This window comes from Emydura macquarii, unplaced genomic scaffold (assembly GCF_026122565.2).
Source record: "Emydura macquarii macquarii isolate MOO-44397 ecotype Brisbane River unplaced genomic scaffold, CSIRO-AGI_Emac_v2 contig_2988, whole genome shotgun sequence".
Taxonomy (NCBI): domain Eukaryota; kingdom Metazoa; phylum Chordata; order Testudines; family Chelidae; genus Emydura; species Emydura macquarii.
Window position 1 is genome coordinate 5,211,384 of NW_027133125.1, and position 24,362 is coordinate 5,235,745.

At 64.0% G+C, this 24,362-nt stretch overlaps 1 protein-coding gene across 1 annotated transcript; it reads left to right on the forward strand.

The window, feature by feature from the left end:
• Positions 1-410: 410 nt before the first annotated feature.
• WNT6 (Wnt family member 6) lies at positions 411-23,198 on the forward strand. The gene is made up of 4 exons (XM_067570057.1): positions 411-505; positions 15,260-15,480; positions 20,095-20,396; positions 22,044-23,198. Exons 1-4 carry the CDS (start codon positions 429-431, stop codon positions 22,503-22,505), a joined length of 1,062 nt encoding a protein of 353 aa, XP_067426158.1. The 5' UTR covers positions 411-428; the 3' UTR covers positions 22,506-23,198.
• The last annotated feature ends 1,164 nt before the right edge of the window (positions 23,199-24,362 follow it).

Here is a 24,362-nt window from a genome sequence, read left to right on the forward strand (position 1 = left end):
GGCCGTGGGGCCGGGCACAGCTCCCCCTGGCTGGCGCCGTGGGGCTGGGCGCCGCTGTGCCCCGGCTCCCGGTGCCCCGAGGCTCTGGCCCCCGGCTGCCGGCGGCTGCGCTCCCGGAGTCGGCGCTCGGCATCCAGGGCTCCCCCCCCCCTCCACCTCCGCCTCCCGCCCCGTCCCGTCCCGTCCCGTCCCCCCGGGCTCCGGTTTCCTTGGCGGAGGCTGAGACTTTGGCAGCCCTGTCCCTCCTCCTCCCCCCGAGCCGCCTGCGAGCCCCGCCGCGCCGCCGGAGCCTGCCCCAGCCCCAGCCCCAGCGCCAGCCCCCTGCGCCCGGCTGCGCGCCTCGCCCGCTCGCTCCGCTCCGCGCCGGGCGCCCCGGGGCCCGCGGGCGGCAGGAGGCTGCTTTCACCTGCGCCCCGCCGCGCTCCAGGATGCTGCCCCCGTCCCGCACCCAGCTGGGGCTTTTCTTCATCCTGCTCTGCCCCGCCAACATCATCGGGCTTTGGTGGTGAGTAGCCGGGGCCGCTGGCCCGGGGCGCGGCGCCCCAGCGGGACAGGGGCTGATACAAAGCCGAGCCGGAGCCGAGACTCCCCCCCCAGGTCCCCGCCCGAGTCCTGCCGGCTGCTGCTCCCCGCCACGCCGGCGTCAATCCGGAGTCAGACCCGCTGGAATCCCGGGGGTTCGGTGGGGCTCGCCCCGGGAGCCATCGGCGGAGTTAGGCGGGGTTTGCACCCGGGGGCATCGGCCCCCAGAGCTTCTTGGGGAGGGGAAGGAGGGAAACTCGTGTCAGCGGATCCCACTTTACGTCGGATGAAGGTATCCTGCTAAATTGGAAGGCGGCGGGTGTGTGTGTGTGTGTGTGTGTGTGGAGGAGCAGATACTCCTCTGAAAAGTCAGGTGGGGCAAACCAGGGTGGGGGGATGGCAATTGCCTCCCTTGCCCCACGGTCCCCGCTTACACAGCTGTTGGTGGAGTTACTCAGGGGTTAAGCTGGTGTCGGTGGAATTACTCGTGGGTATTGATTGATTTACTCAGGGTTTACACCCTGTTGGTGGAGTTACTCAGGGTTTACACCCTGTTGGTGGAGTTACTCAGGGGTTACACAGTGTTGGTGGAGTTACTCAGGGTCCACAGGGGTGATGGTGGAGTTACTCAAGGTTTACACAGTGTTGGTGGAGTTACTCATCGGTGTTGAGGTAGAGCGTCTCTTGCTCACAGATCCTCTGTAACTGGCCAACCATTTAGAATGAATACTTTTCTCTATTTACAGCAAGGTTCACAAGGGTGGAGCTGGGCTCAGTCTTTGGGCCAAGTCCCTGGCTGAGGCAAGGGGAACTGAGCACGGTGTGAGTAAGGCTGTGCAAAAGCTTCAGGGTTTGGCCCCGGGATCAGTACTTTCTCAGACTCCAGTCCTCTCCTCCCCTCCCCTCCCGCTCCTGTCTTCCCTCAAATAAGTCCACTTTAATTAAAAGACGGGGGCTGGCGTGAGGCAACCCCCCCCCCAGCCCACCCTGTGCCAGAGCAGCAGGGACAAAACCCCCGTTTGTAATGGTGCCTGCCTCAAAGGCAGAGACTGACTGCGAGCAGGATCCTGGAGGGGGTGGAGGGGATTCGTGACATGAGCCGGAGCCGGGACCCAGCCTGGGAAAGCCCAGGGATCTGTCGAAACATGAACTATTTAAATCTAGTAAGAATTTTGCCGAGCCCGTCTTTATCCGCTTTTAAGTGCTTGGATTCCAGCTCCTGCCGTGCAGGCTGGGCCATAATTCATTATCTGAGGCGGTTCATCTCCTGACCCCTCAAATAAAGCTCTCCTCACCCGCTCCCTCCCCGCCAGAAACGACACCGGGTGGGTCCCTTCGCCAGCGGCCAGGCTCAGGAAAGGGCCGGTGGCAGCTGAGACAGTGGCAGGGAAGTCTGAGAGCAACATCTCCTGGTTTCAGTCCATGGAGCGACACTGAAGGATCGGGCCCTTCGCTCTGTAGCGTGTCAGGAGGACCGACCCCCTGTGTCCGCCGGGGAAGCGGGAGTTAAAGGGACACTGAGACGCAATTGCATTGGAATTTTGGTAAAGGGCATCTAGGTATCCAGGAGCATTTCTAAGCACAGGGTGTACACAGATCCCAGGTATGCAACGGCAAACATTTATTTTCCTGGAGGCAGCCTCCCATGGTGACTGACAGACTTATTTTTTTTCCCTCCTGGCTGTTTCTCAGACTGTTGCTTAACGCGCCCGCGCTATCTCTTGATCTCGACTTACTCCTACCATCCTACTCCTTCCTAGCAATGCTGTGCTGCAGCGGAGCGCTTTGGTAGAGAGACGGCAAACACAGAGCACGCTGGTTCAGCCAGCTCTGGGGAGGAACCCAGCGGCCTTGAACAGTATCACCATGCAGTGTATTTTGGGTGGAAGGTGATAAGGACTCATGCAGGCCATTGAAGCTACATTAGGGATAAAGTAGATAGAGGGGGAAACCGTGACCCTGTTTAAATCAATGGGAATTTTGCCACTGACTTCAGTGGGGTGTGGATTTTATCCAGTTGGAATTTGGCCAGGACAGCGGGGTTAGCACCCCACTCTCAGAGACGGAGCTGCAGGATCTTGGACGGTAGCACGGTCTGGCTTTTGCGACTCATCTAGAAGATGGGTCATATTCTTGTGCGCGATCGTATTGTGTGTGTTGGCTCTGCCTGCGCCGGGAGATTAGGGGGAGAATGCAGATAAGGGCAGAGGGTCAGCCACTGTTGCTTTTTCGGTGCCTCAGAAAAAAAGTTTTTAATTTTAAAAAATAATCCAGCTGGCAAACGATGTGGCCAGCCACATACACTCAGCATGAAACCAAACATCGCAATACAGGGCCATGTGACAAAGACGCACAGGCCGTCCTGTGTCATCAGTTAGACACCATTGTGTGGGGAAAATCAGTCCATATGGACCAGTATTTGTGTGTGAGACCAGACGCTACAATCAAACAGCGTGGGCCAGATCCTCCACTAGCGTGCTTCAACTTTCCCAGCCGTGGAGGGGCCGGCCCTCCAGGGAAACACCTACCCACCCGTCAACAAACAGGTTGCCCACAGTAGGCTGAGGCTCGGGCAGAGGGGATCTTTCCATACGACTGATCCATCCAGCGCTCCAGCGTTATCATCCTCTCAGTGCCCAGGGGACGGAGATCTAGGCTCCAGCTAAAGCGTCCTTATTCCCACCACTGACTGGGCGGGCGAGAAGATCGCGGCTCCTGCCACGGACGGCAGTGATTTGGGATCCTAGCCGCTCAGATGAACGCCTTCTCCCGAGCTGGGTTGTCCTCTCTCAGTAGCTGTGTGTGTTTCCAAAGGCTGGCTGCATGGCTGCCTGTTCCCGACAGCAGCCCCGCACTCTGGACCCCAGCATGCACCACTGACCCATGGAGCTGTTTGGCGATTAGGGCCACGGGGGGAGGGAGGGGGTTCAGGCTTTGTCAGAGCAAAACCCTGGCTGGCAGCGCACCTGGCGGGTGCAGGGCCACGTTTGTGGCTCTCTCTCTTTCTCGGCTGAGCTGTGCACATTGGACTGCTTGATGGTGCTTTGCGGGAAGGCTGCGTGGCCCAGTGGGTAGCGCCCTGGGCTAACCCGGGTCCTATTTCTGCTTCTGCCCCAGACCTGAGCCAGCCACTGCCTCCCCCTCCCTGTCTCTGTTTCTCCTGGCACCCTTAATCTGCCTGGGTTATTTAAAACAGAATCCCTCCAGGGCCGTGACTGTCTCTGATGATGTGTCTGGACAGCCCCTGCTTTCCCCGCTGCCCCCTGGCTGATTCCGTTGGCTGATGAAACTCAGGGGGGAGAATCGGAGCTTGGTTTAAAAAAAAACTGTTGCCGTCTTCCCAAGACACAGCTTGCTTTCCAGCCAGCCTGGACTGAGCCAGTCCTCAGACCCCGGTGGTGTCGGCTTAGCTGCCTCCCGCGCTCCCACCAGCTGTAAAAAGCTGTAAAACTAGCTCACGGCGAGAACAACATCACGGTTCACGTCGCTGATGTCACAGGCGGAAAGGCGCCTTTATCAGGGCCGGTCGGCAGGCGGGGGACTGCCCGATGAGCCACTGCGGCTGAGACTTTTACCCCAGCTTCTGTGAAAGGGGCATTTTACCCTGCATCGCCTCTGCTCCAGGATCTTGTTCTTGGGGAGCCTGGAGGGACGTCCCGGCGACATGCCGGGCTTTGGGCAAGCTGGTTTCTCTGGCGAAAATGACGCAAATCACTAGAGTTAACTCAGACTAACTAGAACAGGTCCCCCGGATAAGGTGCTTGGTTGCAGGTGGCGAGGGAAAAAAGTTCCTCTTGGTCTCCAGCAGTTTACTTTCCCCCTTCTCCTTCCCTTCCCTCTAATGGCTAGTTCTTCTCCCTTGGTGGTTTTACTTCATTTACTGCACAGCTCCCTCTCTCTAGCTGGGAGGAAGCACGGTCCCTCGCTGAGCTTCGCAGGTCACAGAGAGGTCGGTCGTGATGGAGTTAATTATAGATGCTCCCCAGGTGTGGAGGTTTTTCTCTTCTTTCGAACCATCCTTTACTTGTTCTGCCGCACGCCGGCCTGGGTTCTGTGCAGTCCCCCCACCCCTCCGGACGTAGCTCCAATGGCACCGCCGTTTCGATCGTCAGCGTCGTCCCCGCAGATCTGTGGTCCCCCAGGAACCGGGCCTCACAGTCGCTCATCCCAGCGGAGGATCTCGCACTCGCCACTTTGTGACCCCATGGGGTCTAGAATGGGACTTTTAGCCCATTGGGAGAGGCAAGTTCCTGGCTTCCCAGTGGGATACAGAGCGCCCGAAAGCCTGGTGGTCGACACAGGCTGCTTCTAGAGGGACTGCCGGCTCTTCGAAACCCTGTACAGCTGGACTCCAGGTAACGAAGGTGCCATATTCATTGTTTGTATTACAGCAGAGCCTGGAGACCCCCACCAAGGCCAAGGGGTCGTTGTGCTGGGTACTGCATCTACACAGAATAAAAGCGGCCGGGTCCCAGACAGCTGCAGCAGAGTCTCTCCAGTGTCACAGGCAGACTGAGGCCTGGAGTCCCAGTCTGCTGCTCGAGCCGTAAGCCTGGCCTTCCCCTCTCCTGCCTGGACAGAACAAACCTTTTCACACCGTCTGCCCCATTGCACAACAGCTCTCCTGGGAGTGACGTGGCAGGGCAGGCACCGGGTCACCCGGAGGTGGAGTTCCAGGCCAGAAGGGACCGGGCCGAACCTCTTGGGATGAGCACCGTGACTCACTCAAGTCTCCCCTGCTCATGAGTGATGTGTCTATGCCTCACTCAGGCTGGAAAATCCGCGACCGAGCAGGCGAGGGAGGAGATCAGCGCCGGACAGAGAGGGATTCAAGCGAGGAGGGACGCGCCGTGGCGCGCAGGGGGCAGGAGGGCACGTTGTCGATTCTGCGCAATGCTTCCAGATGTCCCTTTACTTCAGATCAGCCCATGCCAGACCCCCTCGCCCTGCGCCACCCGCCACTTCCTGCTTACACCACGCAGATGTGTGCAGAGCACTGCCAGCGTCTTGGCCCGTCTCCTCTGCACCCGGCCCATCGGAGGAGCGAGCGAGATGTGCATTGCCCGACCCGAGTCACCAGGCTGTTACCAGACTTGCCCGTCACCTGGGGATGTGCTCATTTATTAGGGTTCCCTTCCTGGAAGGGGGGGTGTGATTCTACTAATGTGCTGCTTGTGTTACTGGTGTGTTCATACGGCTACACGCCCCCTCCCCATGGAGCTATCCTGCAGGACCTAAGGTTCCTCCAGCCCCAGATTGAAATAAACCCCCCACAGATACACACACACATTCCAGATTATCTGAGTGCGTCTGAGCGGACCGGGCTATCAGCACGCTCAGCGGACCCCTTAGATGTCCCTGCACTCAGCAGGCTGGTGACACAGCGCTTTCAGCTGCCCCCCTTACATGCCCCTGGACTCCGTAGGCTCGGCAGAGCAGCACTTCTCGGCTGCCTCCCCCCTCACTGCACAATTGTTCAAGCAGTAACCCCCTTGATGAGCAAACCCCAGAGGATCTTTGGCTCTGGTAAGAGAAGCGTGGCTGCAGAGCGAGACAGGGAAGCCAAGAACACAACGGAGTAACTGCAGGTGGGAGAGAGAGAGGCTGGCCCCCAGCGTGATTATAAGAGTTAGTTTATTGCCAGGTATATCAAACTATGAGACTAGCAGTGATACCAGCAAGGAGAGAAACACAATCACACGCTTACAATGCTACACAATGACAGGTGGGGTGTTGGAGAAAGCTAGCCTGGGTTTGATTACAAAAGTAGAAAGTTGTACCTGGACTGAGAGAGAGAGAGAGCGTGTTGGGGGGAGATGGGGGGGTCTCACCACGCCGTGCAGCTCGACGGTTCCCAGCAGACAGGCGGTTCAGCTGAGGGTCCGGAGCACTTGAGACAGGCAGAGCCCCCAACACGCTCAGTCAGGAAGGGGGGAAGTTCTAGTGGATCTGATGCATCCTTTGGATCCAGGCATCAGAACCCAGGTTTGAACTTGGGCAGGGGTTTTTGTAGACCCCAGGTTTGTTTATGGGCAGACAATGACTCCAGGGAGTATCCCAGAGGGGTTTTCTTTATGCTGGACAATAGGAACTGGTCACTCCTGGCTATGGGCCATGTTCCTGGAGGGAGCTCACAATGCAGCCAGGCAGGTTCAGTGTTTTGGAGATCAATAACTGGACTGGGCTGATAACTGCGGCGCTGGGTGTGTGCAGGGGTGGGTTCATTTACACCAGGAGCAGAGATCTCCCATCATGCGGCGCGTCCCTGCTTTGCCAGTCCCAGAGTTCAGGGCGGTCCCTGCTTTGGAGCCTGGCTATGCTAATTCTTGTTCCATCTTCCATGGAGATGAGGCGAGGGGAGTTGCTGTAACCCTGTCACCCTTGTTTGGAGGGTTGAGGTGTGTCTCCCGCTGCCTTTTCATTGCTTTTGGTTTCTGGTTCAAGCAGAGGCTGGGGGGGGTATTCAGGGGAGCCAGAGGGAGTCGGGGTTTTGCGCCCTGGTTCCCCGAGAACACAGAGCTGCCAGGTAACAAGGCGGTTCCCTGTGGCATTGCCTTTTCCAGTCCGGCGCAGGATCTTCGCTGGCATCAGGGCTGGGGCGCGGGATAAATCTCCAGTGCCGCAGCTTAGCAAGGGATCATCCCCCGCCCTGGATTTCCAGCCACCGCGCAGCTGAGCTTCCCAGAGTTAGCGCCTCGAGCCTCTCCTCCGGAGGCCGTCTCTCTCCAAGCCCGGCTGGCGGCTCTTCTCTGGATGCCCCCAGTTTGGTGGGGGGCTCAGGGGTGCCGAGTGGGGGGGGTCAGATGCCAGCCGGAGACGCCGCAGAGCCCTGTCTTTGCTCTGCACAGTCTAGGAGGCCGTGAGGAAGATTGTGATTATCGGCCCATGGGGCCACCTCGCCCCTATGGGCTAGTGGTACACTTCCGTCTCTTCGTCGGACAGCCGGGCGCGCGGCAGGCACCTGCAGGGCCAGCTACTCGTTGGCACATGTCCTTACCCCGTTTTGCACGAGAACCCAGGGTCCGGGCGCACCGTGGCCTGGACGTGGGGATTTTGAGAGCGTGGCTGATGGCAGGGAAACAGACGGCCAGATGGGATCAGAGACGGGTCCGTCCAGCCCCTGGATCTGGCTCAGACATGGCCAGTCCCCACTGCTTCAGAGGAAAGAGCTACAGGGTTTCCTAGTGCCCCCGTCTGGAACAAACTGCCCGTAGGGGACGTTCCTCCTAAGCCAATCCCTTAAATGGGGGACTCGGGACCGACGCTGGAGCGACTGCACCACTTGTCACTGGGTTCACCATCGGCTTCCTGCTCTGCTCCTGAATCCTGCTAAGCCCTTGGCTTCCATGATAACCTGTGGAACTCACTGTTGCTGGGTAACCACCAGCGGATCGACTCTGTGACCCACTTTAAATAGGGTGCCTCTCGCTGTCATGGCGCGTCCCCTTGTTCTCTTAGGAGAGAGAGTGATCCGATCTCCCTTCTCTAGCATCTAGAAGGCGCATGTTCTGGTGGGTTAGAGTGGGGGAGGCAGGGATCCAGCGCCCCTGAGTGTCAGTCCTAGGGTGAAGATATTCTTCCCCGGGTGCTTAATCCTTAGACTTGCCGTGTGATTTTATTCGAATCACCCAAATTGCCCCGTGCCTCAGTTTCCCCAGCCACAAAACGGGGCACTAATACTCACGCCGCGGGGCTTACGGGAGGAATACTTGTAAAGCGCTTTTGGTGTCTCGGGTGGAAGAGGCTATTGGCAGGAACCGCAGAATTCGATTCCCAGCGATTATTTGCCGGCGGGAGGAGGCGTCGCTCCGACACAGGACCTTTCAGCCCGTTGTACGAGTGTGCGCGCAGGACCTGCGGCGAGCCAAATTCCAGTGGGCTGGGTTCCCGGTCGCTGTGGCCAGCGGGGAGCTTCCAGCCAACAAAGGCGGTCCAGACCCTACGCTGACAAGCACGTGGGAGACGAGTCACCATCTGGACATCAGCTGCTAATGCCGGAGAGCTCCCTGCAGGCCAGTGGGATTTATGGATGGCAGGAGTCGCAGGACAGCCCAAGGGGTGGTCAGCCCAGCCTCAGCTGGAGAAGGGGTGGGGATGGGGATTTCTCCAGGGAGCTGGAGCAGCAGGAACAGAGGAGCCACCTTCAAGAGAAGAGGGAAAAATAGAAGCCATCATCAGTGCCCCTAGTGTGATGGGAGGGGACTCACTTCTCCCGCCTGGGCTCAGCTCCGCCAGCAACCCCGTCGCTCCGGCTCAGAACCCCAGGGACTTGTCTGGGGCACATCTTAGCCCCAGCCAGACCTGGCTGCTGCTTCTCCACACGGTGAGACCCTGAAACCTGGGTCCAGCAGAGCCCTTCAGTACGAGTCCTTCGCCAGTTCCAGGCCAGGATCGCCTCCCTCCCCCAGCGCTGCTTCCTCGCCTCTGCCTTCAAAGCCCGTCACTGGCTCCCCCATCGCCCGGTGCTGTGTTCCCCCAGCCTCGCTCAGATAGTCATCAGCTTCCCCCCGGGCGTGTTTCTTGTGACCCCGCTAGCCTGACCGGCGTCATGTGGCCACGCCTCTCCGCTCGTCTAGACTCACACCTGCCGTGCGGCTACCAGCCGTTGGCCAGCCGTGCGCAGATTGTCTGCAGGCCGGGCGGCATCCCCTCTAGCTACGGTTCCCCGCCACTGGCATTTTAAGACCCTGCTTTCGGTTGCTGGATTTGAACAAGTCCGGCTGAAGTTCTCCACACTGGGTGTCTGCCTCCGGCTGAAACGCGGGAGAAGGTTTTAGCAAGAAGTGGCTCAGCCGATGCCGGTAACAAGATTAGAGGAAAATCCATTGTTTTGTCCGTCTTGCAGGCGATTCTCACGGCTGGTTGGTCGAGCGGCTCTAGCCCGCTCTCCGTGCAGGGACTTGCAAGCTGGCAAGGTGGGGAGGGCGGGTGGATGTTCCCGGATGTCAGGGATCTGCTGTTTGCCGTCATGGTGAAAATCCACCAAAATCTGGGCCAGGCATCAGTTTGCACATGCTCAGTAGTGACGTGTTAGCATTTGACAGCTAAATCCTCTGAAGATTCTGTCTGCACTGAGCATGCTCCAGCCCCATAGCTCCTACACTAGACCAGGCAGCACATGCCCCATCCCACAAAGCAACTGAGCATGCTCCCTGCAAATGCTCCCTGCATTTCCCTGCAACTGCTCTCCTCCTGTCTGCTGTGGTGCTGGGACGATGCCGTCAGTGCGGAGCGGGAAGGGGCAGGGACAGGCTGCGGCGTGGTGCTGGCTGGGGGGTACGTCTCCCTGCCCTCGGCTGGTGGCCAGGATGCTGGAGAAGGAGCCAGCCTGGTGGGGACAAGAACCAGAGCAGGCTGGGGCTGGGGAGTAGGATTGGTTGAGATAAGCAGCCTGGGCTGGGGAGAAACTGGGCCTGACGGAGATGCGCCATCGGGAGCATCGGGTGGGGCAGGGTCCCGTGGAAAGATATTCTCGGATTGCCAGATCACCGCCTGTCTCGTCATGCAGGGGGGTCGAAGGGAGGCTGCCCGGGCCACCCTTCGCTCCGGTCGGCTTTGGCGCGCTGCGGAGTGATCCGTGCCGACTAGACCGCAGGCGTCGTCCCTGCCCTCCCCCCCCCCCCCCTGCTGCCGACCTGTGTGTTAGGTTGTGACAAGGCGTGTGTCTCCCTATGGCTGTGCACGGCGCCCACGGGGCACCGCTGGGAGAGGAGTCAATATTGTCGTGTTCCAGCTTGTCGTGATTTTGCCTCCCAAGAGAACAGGCTGGGTCAGGGGGACTTTGTGCTCCCGAGAGGCAGACGTCTCCGCGCACAGCTCTGATGCCCCCCACGCCATCCCTCAGCTCCTCCCCTGCCCCCTGCATTCCAGTCCGCCGAGGGCTCCCCCCTACACAGCTCTGCCGGTGCCCCTCGCTCCCGACCCGTGGCCCCCCTGCTAGCCCAGCCCCACGCGCATCTGACGAGGTACCGGTTTCCTGACGTTCCAGCACCTGGCAGGCCCTGAGCAGAGCTGGGGAACTAGTGCCCGGCTGGCGGGTGGGGGGCGATTTCCGCTGGGGCCGGCTGGCGCTGCGTGTGACCAAAGTCAAGGTGGGAAGCCTGAGCCCGAGCTACAGAGCCGGCTCCCAAAGCTCCGGCAGCCTGGCTTCCCTTCCTGGCCGAGACCCGCACACGCTGAGTACAGCGGAGGATTAGAAGCCGGAAGGATTATTCTTGCGTCCTGTGGCGGCGACCCCCGTCAGAACTCACCGAGTGCCTGAACGCTTCCCAGCAGCGTCCGCAGGCCCCTCGCCGGGAGGAGAACCGGGAGGCTGCGTGGGTTAGCAGACGGCGGTGCCTCAGTTTCCCCGTCTGTGCCAGGGAGGCCGATGCGTTCCACACCTTGGGCCTTGGCGGAAGGGCTGTTGGCACCAGTTACCAGGGAGCCGTGGGGGATTCCCCCTCACTGAGGGTTTATAACGCCGGCGGGGCGGGTGTCGGAGAGATCTGCTCCAGGAATGACTTCAGGGCCGTTTTGAGGCCCGTGTGCTGTGGCAGGTCAGACCAGAGGATCACAAGGGTCCCTCTGGCCTGGGAATCTAGGGCTCTGCGCTGAATCAGTGATGGATACCGGGACTGGCAAACCTCCAGGGAAGCCCCAGCTGCCGCCAGGAGCGAGGTCAGACCTTCAGGGGGGAAAATGAGCCCATGACACCACGTGATACCAGGCGGGGGCACTGCCCCACCGGCTGTCAGATGGGGTGCAACACCAGCCTCTTCAGCCGCTTTCTGTGGGAGCCGAGAGGCGAACACCAAAGCCCCAGCCAAAAGCGCAGCCAACTCGCTTGGAGTTTGTTCCCCTCCATGTCCCCGGCGCTTTCCCATGAGCAGGGCATGATATCCACCCTCGCTTCCCAGCCTAAGCTTTTGCATTGCTGTGAGCTGTGAAAGAGCAGCTGTGTTCCGCCCCAGAGCTAGCTGCATTTCTGCACCAAATGGAGGGGCTCCTAGGGTGATCGGTGCTCCGTATATGGCCACGGTAGAGAGACTTTCCGTCTGCAAAGGCCTGGGAAGCTTGTACAGAGCAACAAGGGCAAAAGCTGGCGGTTCTGGTCAGTGACTCAGCCAGGCAGGGCCCAGGATTGGGTTCCGGGGGGAGGGAGGGAGCCAAGAACAGGAGCAGCGGCGGGAGGCTCAGCAGGGTCTGGCTGGGACGTTCCCGGCCTCCTGGGGCATCGTCCCAGCGCAGCTCATTCCTGAGCGGGTTCCCTCACCAGGGCATGGGGGGGAGTGGCCGAGAGACCGAGGGGGCGTGGCGCGTTAATTATAGATTCCCGCGGGTTTGGAGGGAAACAAGTCCAGGCAGGGGAGCCATCGCCAAAGCAGTAGCAGTTTGGCAGCATTTTTCTCACCCTCCTCCCCCCCCCGGTTAAAAGAAAAACAACTCGCTGGATCCCAGCAACGTCCCCTTGCGAGAGGCAGGATCCCAACGGAAATTAATATTGCAACATGGCTTAGCCACCCCACCCCTCGTCCCGCGGGGGCCATCCAGGCAGCGCAGATGAGGGCACGTCCTGAAACGGGGGGAGAAGGCAGGCAGTGGGGGAGGGAGGGGGGCTAATCCAGGGCTCTGCAGTAAAGGCTGGGGGCTAGGAAGGCCAGAGCCCCCAGATGGGGCTCAGAAGCCCCCAGCGCTTTTGCTGGGCTCTGCATTTCCCGTCCCCGCCGCCCCATCTGATGCAGCCGGACGGGGTGAGCTGCAGTTCAGGATTTGCTCCAACGGCCCCGGGGCTGTGCGGGGTTTTTGTAAGAGCACAAAGCGTCCTCTCTTAATGAAAGCAGCCCGCCAAAGCTCCAGGGAGACCCTGACATCCCCAAAGTGCCTGACCTCTGTGTCCCCCTCCCACCCCCCCAGCTCGCTCCGTACCCCGTGCTCGCTGGATGTGTGCAGCTCCGAGGGGGGGTGTGAATCGCAGAGATAGTGGCAGCAGGGTTCTGGGGCAGAGTCGGGGGGACACAAGGCCTAGTCTGGGCTCAGAAGCCACAGGGCGAGGGTGGTACGTGATTTGACAGACTTCGGGGGGTTGCTCCTCCCCCCGCCCCCTTCTTGTGCCTCAGTTTCCCCATCTGTAAGAGGTGGGCCGTGAGGCCCTTTCCCCCTTGTTTGGGAGACAGCGTCACTGCGAGAGCGGCTGGGGAGCGCGGTGCCACCGGGGGCCACGTGTGCATGTGCAGCGCTGCGCTCTGCTGGATGGAACCAGAATGGCGCCACCGTGTGTCATAGCCCCTGCACTTCTCCTCCAGCAGCCCTTTCTCCGCACCAGCCCCACAGTGCCTTGAACCCCCTGCCTCGAGGCCGCACCCAAGTCCCTTCCCTGCAGCAGGCCCTGGATTGGAGCATCCCCCCCCAGCCCTGGCCTGTGCCTGCCCTCGCACAAACCGACTGAAGCGGTTGTGTTATATAGCTCTGCAGATCCCTGGACCACGCCGCCCAGCAGCCCCTGCGGACCACATCCAGCAAGGCCTTCTTCTGGGCTGCGCTCGGACCCGGCCCACGGGCTCCCTTACAGGACCTCTGGAGGAGAGGGGCAGGGTAGCGAGGACTAAGAGGGCAGACGCAAGAGGGGCAGGAGATGCAAGGACAAATGCGCCGGAGAAGCCACGATCGTGTCCTCATGGGGTCAGCTCCAGGCCGTGCCACCATCTCCCCAAGGGATGGGGCAGGAGCCATCGGCCCAGGACCGGAGAGGGACAGTCCTGCCCTGCCCCACCCCGGCGGCCTTCCCTCTCTCGGCTGCCAAGACGATCGTGCGCCAGTCCCTGCCGGGGGGACGGGAGGGGATCTGCTCAGGATCCGAACCCCACGCTCGGGATTCCTCGCACAGCTGCAGGGGCGTGAGTCGCCCCGGAGGGTCTCAGTCCAAGCCCAGCCCGCCGAGGGCAGAGAAGGGGACACGGGGCGACGCCGGAGCGGTTGTCAGGCATTTGCTCGGCCGCAGGCAGGTACGTAGGCCATGGAGGAGGCAGAGAGACTGGAGATGGAGCAGTGGGTCACGCACCGGGATGGGTCGTCGGTGAGGCTTGAACCTGGGACCTCAGCATCTAAAAGGCCCCTTTTCGGATAGGCACAGGCCGGCCGGTGTCGGTTTTTTATTTCGCTGGATGATATCGAGATTTATTTGTCACCGATTTCCGTTGCCCCGGTTGCGGGCCGTTACGGAGGGTCAGACAACGGGGCCGGGGGGGCCCTGAATTGGTTCGCGGCGAGAGTTGCTGAGATGCAAACCGGAGAGCTGCAGACCCGTCCAGCCCCACCGAAAGCAGAGTGAGTGCACGGCCTGGAATCACGTTCCACGCCGCCTTCTTCTTCTGGCTTTGCACCGCGGCTGGCGAAACGTCGCATTCTGCCTGGCCCGGCGCTACGCTCCCAGAACCGCCTGCGCCGGCTCCCGCTCGCGGGCTCTGGACACTGCCCGGAAAGGCCGGGATTGTTTTAGGGGGCCGCCCTCTCACGCACGCGGGTTTGTGGCATCCCTCGGCCTGGTCGCTGGAGGCTGATGTGTGGGTATCGGGAGACAAGCATCGGGCTTCCTGCGCAAGGTGGTTCAGCTCCTCTTCCACAAGGCAAACAGAGCCCAGCCCCTGCTGCAAAAACGCCGCCTTCCCCCGGTGAGGAGCCGTTCCAAGAAGGCGCGGCCGGCCCTGGGCACTGCCCACGCTGGCACAAGGGAAGCGAGGGCTGGGAGCAGGCAGGCCCCGTGGGCTCGGCCGGTGACCACTTGGCCGGGAGGAAGGTTGTCGTGATGGCACACTAGTGTGTTGCAGACACACACCCCTGCCCTGAAGGGCTTGTGAGCTAAATAAACCAGGCAGATGGAGGGTGGGAGGGGAAACTGAGGCACAGAGAGGGGACAGGACTTGCCCCTAGTAGAGCTGGGACCAGAAGCCAGTTCTCCTGACTCTCAGCCCGGTGCATTGGCCGCTGAGCCAGGGGCCGGCTCACTGCTTCGCCCTGGCGAAGGGCCCGGCAGGCAGCGTGTCCGAGCGTCCCGCCCTGCCCAGCTCTGCCCAGAGAGACGGGGCCAGATGCTGAATTCAGCCACGCTTGTGTAAATCCAGGGGCTGGCTATGAAGGAGTTTTGATCTGTGGTCCACGCCCAGGCCAGGCCCCCAGCGTACTAGGCGCTGTCTGAACCCAGAACCAGGAGACCGGGGCACGGGGGTCAGAGGGGAGAGGGCCCCCGATTGATGCATCCTCTGGAGCTGCCCTTCACCCTGGCACTGGGGTGAGCGGACCGGAGTCAGGGCCTCCTTTGGCTTCTCTCAGGGCCGGTTCCGGAGCCGAGCTGGGCTCGTGAGGCCGGAGGCAGGTCTGTTGGCCAACGTCTCGCCAGCTCTGCCAGCCGCCTTTGGCACCGCAGGCTGAGAGGGGCTGCTGAGGGCCCGGGCAGGACCGGGCAGACAGGCTCCCACCTCCTCGTCCAGCAGATCCCAGCCCTGCGTCGAGCGCTGCCCCCAACAGGGCCCTGGAGACTCCAGCCCGTCCCCTCGCCTTGTTCAGCACCTGCGGCCGGCTCCCTGGGGAGCCCGGGAGGACGAGCTGCCCCGGGAGAGCAGGGCGTGGGTGGGTTTGGGGAGGGTGCTGCCTGCACGCGGAGCCCCCCAGGAAGGGGTGCAAGGATGGTGCAGGCAGACAGCGGCCCAGCACCCCGGCTGCCAGAGCGCCCGGCTTCCTACGTTTTCTCTCCCTTCTCCAGGGCCGTGGGCAGCCCCCTGGTCATGGACCCCAACAGCATCTGCAGGAAGACCAAGCGGCTGGCGGGGAGGCAGGCGGAGCTGTGCCAGACGGAGCCCGAGATCGTCCAGGAGGTGGCCAAGGGCGCCAAGCTGGGCGTGCGTGAGTGCCAACACCAGTTCCGCTTCCGCCGCTGGAACTGCACCAGCCACAGCAAGGTCTTCGGCAGGATCCTGCAGCAGGGTAAGGCCGGCCAGCGCGGCGGGGCCTCCCGGATCCCTGGGTCCGCCAGGAAGGGTGGGATGGGAGGGGCTGCCCGGCTCCAGGGGACCCGCGAGCTGGGCAAACGGGGGGAAAGAGGGTCCCCACCTGCCCGGAGGGGACTGGGGCACGGGGCAGGGACCAGCCTGCTCTGTGGTGATGGGACATCTGTCTGTCGGGGGCAGCCCGGCAGGGCCCTGCCTTCAGCCTCTGGTGGCTTTCGAGCAATACGGACCCCAGCCCTGGCCTGCTGGGCTGCTCCCCGCCACCGCCGCTCCCTGGCTCAGGGCGGCCCCCGCTCGGCCTGGTGCTACCTGGAGGAGCTGGTTCTCATCCCCTGGCCAGCCTGGTTCTGCTGCTCCCCCCAGAGCCCCCTGCCTTAGGGCTGGAGGGGGCCAGAGCAGCCCCCCAGAGGACGCACCGGCACTGGGGCATACTCAGACACCCCTGAAGCCAGGCCACCGCCTCCTGCCCCCCGAGGGGCCAACCCCGGCTTTGGCGCTTGGCTTGTCCCACCTGGGGCCCTCCCCCCCCTGGTGGCCTGGGAAAGCCCCACCAGAGATGTAAAGAACCCCCCGAAGCCTGTCCCCCCAGCACTGCCCCCCCCCATACCCGCTGTCCGGCTCCTGCTATCTGCGCCGGCTCCCCTGGGCTCCAGGGGCGCAGCGGGGCCGAAGGTTTACTGCCGGGACATGTCTCCCCGGCTTGTAATGAAGCAATTACGGATGCTCCCAGGCACCGGGGAGGGGGGGGCGGGGAGAGGAGGGGGGGCTTAATAAAGCTCAAGAATGCCTCGGCGTCTGCCAGTGATTTACTGCGCCCCGAGGAGTCATGTCCCCCCCCCCATGCCACTCCCTGTGTGCGCCTGTGCTGGGCAACAAATAACTCACCTGCAGGAGAGGGGCGCGGGGAGGGAGGGGGCCGCGAGGGGATCCGGGGGGCTGCGGGGGGGGGGTGCCACGAGGATGGGCAGTGGCGGGTGAGGACGTGGTTCCTCTCTTGCCCTTGGCTGGCGCCTGGCCCAGCTGTAGCCAGGTCTGTCTCTCCCCCGCCTCCATAGCCCAGGTGTCACGTAGGCAGCGGCACGGGGCGGGGGAGAAGGCAGAGCCCTGCCGGGTCTGGCTGTCCTCGTGGGGCGTGTCAGGCCTGTCCACGCACACGTGGTGCCCCACAGACCACCCTGCGTGATACCAGAACCCCCCCATCTCTGCCCAGCTGAGGGGCCCCAAGGGAAATTAGAGCCTCCCCCCCGGCTGCGGCTCAGCTGTCGCCCGCACCTGCCACACTGCCAGGAGCCGGCATGCATGCACGTGCGTGTCCAGCCGCTGCCCTCTACTGGCAGGACGCAGTGTCATAAGTGCTGTGTGTCATAAGCCCTCTAGCGCTAAGAGCTACTGGTGAGTCTCCTTTAGCTCCAGTAGTTTGCGAGAGCTGGGCAGCGCTGGAGGTGCCACGTCCCAGCTGGACTGCGTGGCTCGAGATGGAGCATTGCATGGGGGGAGCAAGCGGGCAGCCCATCCCCGCGGGCACGCCCATGCCCTGCTGAAGCTGGGCACGCCACTGCTTGGCCCACTTTCTGCTGGGCGTTCTGCAGCCACGAAGGCTCCCCAGCTCCTCGCCGTCTGGACCAGCGGCCTGCCCTGGAGACATTTGTCCCAGCGGGACCAGGACCCTGATTTCTCAGGCGATGCCCATTCCTGCCAGCTCTGGGGCCAGGAAGAACTGTCTGCCCCTTTTGCCCAGGAACCTTGGCTTACTTCCCGGAGAGGCGGGCATGGAGTCGGTTTCCAGGCAGGACAGAGCAGCTCGTATAATCACAGAAACGATTCCACGTTTACACCGACATGGCCAAGATCAGAGGCTGGGCCGGGCCGGACCCATCCCGTTTATCTAGAAAATTGGTGCCCTGCTGAGAGCGGAGCTTTCTAGCAGTGCTCTGAGCGTCTGTCTGTTGCAGAGAACAGCTAGACAGAGGCCAGCCAGTCCCCCAGGAGACCCATTGCTCCCCCATCCGCCCCTGGAGCTGGCTTGCCCTCCGCCGTCTATGCCAGCCACCCGGCTCTCAGGCTGCAGGGGGAGGGTTTGGTCCGGCTGCACAGGGGCACGCGCCACTGCTCCGGGAAGAGTTTCCTTCTTGGAGGCCGGTTCTTGGGGTGCAGCGCACGCCGTGCCAGGACCTGGCAAAGACCCGGCCCCATGGGCGTGCCGGGCAACCCCGCTTCGTAATGCCAGGCCAGCCCTGGTTCTGAAGGGCTCCCCCTCGGCCAGACTGCAGGGCTGGACTTGGCTTTGCTCCGTGCACACGTACCGCTCTGGACGGCCGCTGGCTCCACCCCGGACTCATCCCCCCCGGAGCCCCTGCAGTCGGTTCACAAGGGGAGAGGCAGGAGCCCCACCCCACAGGCCAGCTTTCCCCCCTGGAGTGACTGCTCCACGGGCTTCTCCCTTCGGTGGGTCCCGCAGGATGGGGAACGTCCCAGCCCCACGCCCATTGGGGCCAGCCAGCCTGAGCTCCCAGCAACCTGTGCACCCAGCCCAGCGCAGCTGGTGGAGCTGGGGCCAAGCCTTGGGCGACACGGCCGGGCTTGATGGAAAGATGGCAAGTGACAGAGCCTGGCACAGCCCGGGTCCGGGTTCCAGAGGGAAATTCCCGCCCCCGGGAAACGTCTCCTCCGAATCGCTCTCACGTCGGCGGCCCGCTGTCAGCCCTTTGTCTGCTGGATCCAAGGGCCACCGGCTGGCAGACCTCTCCTCCCCGGCCAGGCCCTTCTAGACGGTAATCAGCCGCCTCTCAGCCGCCTCCCGGGCCCCTCGCCACGCCGGCTCTCGCTCGCAGAGGGATTCTCCGGCCCTCGCCGCCTTGGCGCCCTGCTCCGGGCCCGTTCCCAGCCCTCGTCTGCCTGATGCCACACGCCGAGGTGACGCCGGCTTCTGGCTCCAAGCCGGGGCTCCCGCTCTCCCTTCTGGCCGCGGAGCGCGCCGTGGGGCCCTCACGTCAGGGGGATGCTCACCAGGACTCCTGGGTCCTTTTGCAGAGTCGCCACATTGCAGGGTCCTCCCTCCCCCCCCCCCACCGAGGCAGGCTCTTTGTCAGCAGGCGGAGGACGGGCCGTTTGGCCACGTCCGTCGGCGCAGCGGAGATGGAGGCGTGGAGCAGCGAGCTTAGGTGACTTGGTGTCTGGCGACTAACCAGGGGGGACCCTGCTTCTGAGGGGGGCGGGTCTGATCCCCTTGGACTCCCCTCCTGCTTCCAAGCCTGACACGGGCTGTCCCCACCCCGTGCCCCCTGCCTGCGCCCGCCCCGCGGTGCCCCTGCCCGCCCTCTTGTCTCCGAGCGCGTCGTCTTTAGCCCGGGGCTGGTCTCTCACTGGCCACGGGGGCAGCCATCCTGACTGAGGACCCGAGGTGCTACCAGCAGGCGGCTGCCCAGGCGTTCAGCTCCAACGCCAGGCGGGACCAGGCGTTCAGCTCCAACGTGGCTGCAAGGGGGACCCACGGCAGGGGGCTCTGCCGAGCACTGGATGGGCCCAAAGCGTCTGGTAAAGCCCTCCGAGCCGCGGACGATGCGGTAATGCTGCTAGAATCCCCCACCGGGGCTGCCGGAGCGACAGGTCCAGGCAGGGGAATGATGCCTGGAATTCGTGTCCCGGAGCAGAGACGGGAGAACTTGCTAATAATAAATAATCCCGCAGGGCAGGGGCTGGTGCTGGGAGGGGGGGGGGGGCCGAGCGCCCCAGCTTTGCTCCGTGGGGAGGGACCAGGCGGGGCAGCCTGGGTCATTAGCCCCCTGGAGCCTGCGGTGGCCCCCGAGGGCTCAGAGCCGTCACCGACACGGTGCCGACAGGGAGACAGGTTACGGCACTGAGCTGCTCGCCTCTGCCCTCTATTGGCTGCAGTGAGAGCCGCGCAGCTGTGGGTCAAAGGCCCAGTACTGCTCACAACTGATGGGGATTCGCCGTTCGCTCCAGTGGTGGGGACGCCTGCTTCCAGGGGCCCAAGGAATCGGGGCGGGAGGGGAAGCGAGGCCTGGATTCCTGGCAGTCGGGGTGTTGTACAGGGGGGCGGGCCCCCTTCGTCGGTTCCAGGAGACACCCCTGGGGTGGGGGGCAGGGTTAACCCGCCCTGGAGGGGCCGGGGGGAGGGGGTGTGGCGCCGGGAGAGTGAAGGGAACCTGGCCAAGGCTGATGAGCTGCAGTGTCCCTTGGTATTCGTGCAACCCACCTCGCGGCCCCAGACCCAAGCCCCTGTCCCCACCTGCCCCACCAAAAGCCCCGGGGGCTAAGGGTGACCAGAGAAGGGGGAGGCCCCACGGCAGGGGATCTTCCCTTTTCAAAGCCCCTTTCTCGCAGCAGAGCCTTTTGCAAACCACACACGGGGATCCCCTTAGGGGTGGCCCTGGGTACCCGATTACCAGCCTGGGGCAGGAAGGGGAGAAGCCAGGGGAGAGCTGGGATTAGGGGTCACGCCCCGGGGCTCCCCCAGGGTGCCCGCCAGCCAGCGCCCCCTGCTTCACGGCCCCCCTCCCAGCGCTGCCTCCACCACCCGGGGGCAGGAGGGGGGGGCCTGCGGGCTAACGCCGCTTCCTCCCCCCCGCAGATATCCGGGAGACGGCCTTCGTCTACGCCATCACGGCGGCGGGCGTGAGCCACGCCGTCACCCAGGCCTGCAGCATGGGCGAGCTGCTGCAGTGCAGCTGCGAGGTGACGCGGAGCCGGGCGCCCCCGCTGCCCACAGCCGGCCCGGGCGCCGAGGGCTCCGCCTGGGAGTGGGGGGGCTGCGGGGACGACGTGGAGTTCGGCTACGAGAAATCCCGGCAGTTCATGGACGCCAGGCGGAAGAAAGGGAAAAGCGACATCCGCACCCTCATCGACCTGCACAACAACGAGGCCGGGCGCCTGGTAATGTGTCCCCCCCTCACCCCCCCCGGGCCAGCCCAGCCCCCCATGAGTAGGGCACCTGGGAACCAGTCTCCTCCCTCCCAGGTCCCCCCCCACACCAGGGCCGGAGCCCCGTGTGGCCACCCCACCCTGTCGAATGCCTTTCCCCGGCCCGCCCAACCAGGTGGGGGGGCCCGGGAACGCCGCCCCCTCGCCCAGCCCGCCTGGGCCACGCGGGCTGTACCCGCTGGAGGATGGCCCTGGCCACCCCCACCCCAAGGGTCCGGCTCCAGGTTGGCTGTGACCGAGCTCTGCAGGCTGCAGGACGTTCCCGCGCACTCGTGGGGCAGCCCCCCGGCAGGCTGGGGGTCCCGGCGGGCTGCGCTAAGGGGAGGGCGGCCGCGCGCTGCCCTGTTTGAGAGAAAAGCGGGGCCGCGAGTCTCCGTCAGTTTCTCCCCTTTGTGTCTGCCGGGCACCGCCCACCCCACGGGCCCCGGCGCCGCCTGGCACCTGCCTCGCTGGCGCCGTCACTTCCTCTCCCCCACAGCCTGGCTCATCTGTGCCCCTTTGTAGCCCCCGCTCAGCCCCCCCCCTCCCCCGGGCGCTGTGCAATGCTGCAAAGCATTGTGGGATCCAGGTCATATGGAGCAATATGGAATCAGCCGGGCTGGGCTGGCGCTAGCGGGACAGGCCCCTCCAGGGACTAGATGGGGAGGGAGGGGGATGCCCAGCACGGTGCTTGGGGCGCTGATCCCAGGCTCAGGAGGGGGCTGGGGTGCTGCTCTGTCTGGGGGGGGGCAGGTGTCACCCACACGTCCTGGCCGGTTCCCTTCGGCCTCCCTCTGACCGCCCCCCCTCCAGGACCCAGCGTTTCTCCAGCCTTCCCGGTGAGCCTCACGCCCCTCCAGCAGTGGCTGCATTTCAGCGTGAGGGGGAGCAATGAGGCATTTGCAAGGTGCTTTGAGATCCCCGGGCTGGGTGACAGTGCCAGCAGGAGCCTCTTCTGCCCCGGATTCTCCCCCCCACACCCTGCCACGGCCCTACCCCCCCTCCCCACTCTGCCCACCGAGTTCCCCGACCTCCCCTGCACCCTGCCACGGCCTTCAGCCCTGCATTCCCCAGCCACAGCCGCATGCAGCCGGCCCAGCACGAGCCGTGTACCACACCCCGGTGCCCCCTGTCCCACGACACCCTCCCCAGCACACATCCACCTCGCCCCCTCAACCAGACAATTCCCTCCCCCCAGCAGGGCGCCAGCCCAGCCCTGGAAAACCTGATACCCCCCTCCCCCCAATTCTGCCCCCTCTGGCCCTTGCTGCAGGCCCCAGTTTTATTCTTACAAGCTCAGACTCACCGGATGAGCCCAGCCCCAGGCTCCTGCCTGGGCAAGCCCTGCCCCCCCCCCCCCACGCTTTCACTGGCCTGCTGGTGGGCCCCTGGCCGCTGAGCGGTGACTGGTGAGACTGGGCCCAGCTGCCCTTATGGGGCCAGCCCTCTGGGGCACCACGGCAGCCCCCCCTGCACTGAGCAGTGCCCGGCCTGTCCTTTCCCCCGCGGAGAGGGGGGGCCGGGTCCCCGGCGGGGTTTGATGAGCCGAGGCGGGAGTGGGGGCCCGGTGGGGGGGGGGAGCTGAGCCCCACCCCGCTGAGCGGCCCCCGCCCCCCCCAGGCGGTGCGCAGCTACATGCGGACGGAGTGTAAGTGCCACGGGCTGTCGGGCTCCTGCACCCTGCACACCTGCTGGAAGAAGATGCCCCACTTCCGCGAGGTGGGCGACCGGCTGCTGGAGCGCTTCAACGGGGCCTTCCAGGTGATGGGGGCCAACGACGGCAAGACGCTGCTCCCCGTGGGGCGCGGGATCAAGGCCCCCGACCGGCAGGACCTCGTCTACGCGGCCGACTCGCCCGACTTCTGCGCCGCCAACCGCAAGACGGGCTCGCCGGGCACCCGGGGCCGGGTGTGCAACAGCGGGGCCCCGGACGTGAGCGGCTGCGACCTGCTGTGCTGCGGGCGGGGGCACCGGCAGGAGGCCGTGGTGCTGGAGGAGAACTGCCTCTGCCGCTTCCACTGGTGCTGCGTGGTGCAGTGCCACAAGTGCAGCGTGCGCAAGGAATTCAGCCTCTGCCTCTGAGCCGGCCCCTCCCGCCAGGACGCGGACACCGGGGCGCGGGGGGGGTTCCTCCGGCCAGCCCCCCCCAACGCCCTGCCCGGGGCACCGAGGCCTGGATGCCAGGCCGGGCCGGCAGACGACGTGCACAGACTCAGCGGGGATGCTAGTGAATCCTGGTCTGAGGGGCCAGGACGGCGTCCGGGCTGCCCCCCACCCACGAGCTCCTTGGCCCCCTCTCCCGCGGCCACCAGGCCGGGGGCTCTGCGGGGAGCGGGGGGGGCGATGCGAATAAAGATATTTAAACAGAGGCCTGCAGCCTTTTCTGGAGCTGGAGCAGGGCTGCAGAGGGGAGGCAGGTCCGGGGACACCCAGCCGTGGCCGTGTCCCACAGGGGAGATTCGTACGGGGCCCAGCCGGCTCAGGCCCTACGCAGGCTCCTGGGGTCGGCCGGTCCCGGTGGGCATGCCCCCAGCTCCTGCCGTCGGGGAGGAAAGGTCAGGGCCGCTGAGCCGGCCCAGACAGCGGCGGGAAACGAAGAGCCAGGGACACCCTGGATTGAAAAACTGGTCTTGGGTTTGTGTGTGCACATGGGGGTGTGTGCGCGCACATGCTTGTGTGTGTGTGCTCACATGCACACTTGGGGTGTGTGCACGTCTGTGTGTGCATGTGCCTGCCTGCATGTGCACGGCTGTGTGTGTGCCTGTGTAGGTATTTGCCAGCTTTTCTGTGCGCTGACCAGTCACCTCTGGCAGTGGGGAAAAGCTGACGGCAGAGCACAGGTGCAATGAGTTTGACGAGTCTCCCGCTCCCAGCTGCTAGTGGCTGTTTGTCTGACTCACCAAACCACAGGATCATTTAGCCAATGGGCCAGTCTGTGTTCAGGAGAAGCTCAGACCCGGACTAGCAAAAGAGCCTGCAGGTCGGGATTGAGGGGCACTGGCAGAGCTGGTGGGGGGCCAGGGAGGGAGCCCAGGGCAGGGGCAGCACCAGGGGCTTGAGATCTATTTGCTACTCAAGGAAATCTCCCCCCTGGAAGGTGCCACGCGGGCTGCTGTGCGATCGCCGTGGGGCAGCTGCAGGACAGGCTGGGGGACAGGGCAGCCAGGGGGGCTGAGAGAGGGAGCTGGGCCCTGTCTCTGCATTTGGCTTGTGCCACAGCCCTGCTGAGATGCAGCCACCTCTGGGGTGCGGCGGCTCCAGCTGGGGGCTCCCTGCTCGGTGCACCGTGGGGCACGGCTAACACCAGGTGGTGGCTGCACGTCCCTTTCTGGCCAGCAGAGGGAGCCCTGGGCCGATGTAAGGGGCCTGGTGGGGGGCACCAGGACTTTTCTTCCTCCTCCCCCAAATGGGGTGAATTCGTCCCAGCCGCTCAGGTCCGCCAGCCGCAGCCCCACATGCCCCAGCCCGCCCGAGCTTCCTGCCCAGAGTCGGTGCCCCCGAGCCTGCCCCCGCCGCAAACCCAGGTGCCCGCCCAGCGGAGGGAGGGGTGCCCCCAGCGAACCCCAGTGGGGTCTCCACCGCCCGTGCTCTCCTCCTCGCCGCGCTGAGCCCCGGCTGGAAACAAACCCCGCCCTGCTCCGGGCTTGCCCCGCTCCCCGGGTTTGGAGCTGGGTGTTTTCTGTGGTTCTGTCATTCCCCAGCGGCAAACCAAGCTGGTGGTTAGATCGCGGGGAGGGCAGGAGGCCGGGCCGGGCCCCACGGTGACTCTGGGCTGGAGCTGCTAGCCGGCTCCGGCAGAACCCGACCCAGGGCCACGGTGCATCTGATCATACCCTTCGGCTGTGCCCAGGCAGACACAAGGCTTCGCTCTCAAGGGACTAGGATGGGCCCATCTCCAGGGGCCTGGAGCAGGCGCCTCCCTGCACCCGGCCCTGAGGG

Excerpts from the sequence above, each read along its gene's own strand:
- WNT6 (XM_067570057.1), top strand. The coding sequence starts at position 429 with ATGCTGCCCCCGTCCCGCACCCAGCTGGGGCTTTTCTTCATCCTGCTC. Across the intron at positions 506-15,259 it reads AACATCATCGGGCTTTGGTG|GGCCGTGGGCAGCCCCCTGG; the intron begins GTGAGTAGCCGG and ends TCCCTTCTCCAG. Across the intron at positions 20,397-22,043 it reads ACAACGAGGCCGGGCGCCTG|GCGGTGCGCAGCTACATGCG; the intron begins GTAATGTGTCCC and ends CGCCCCCCCCAG.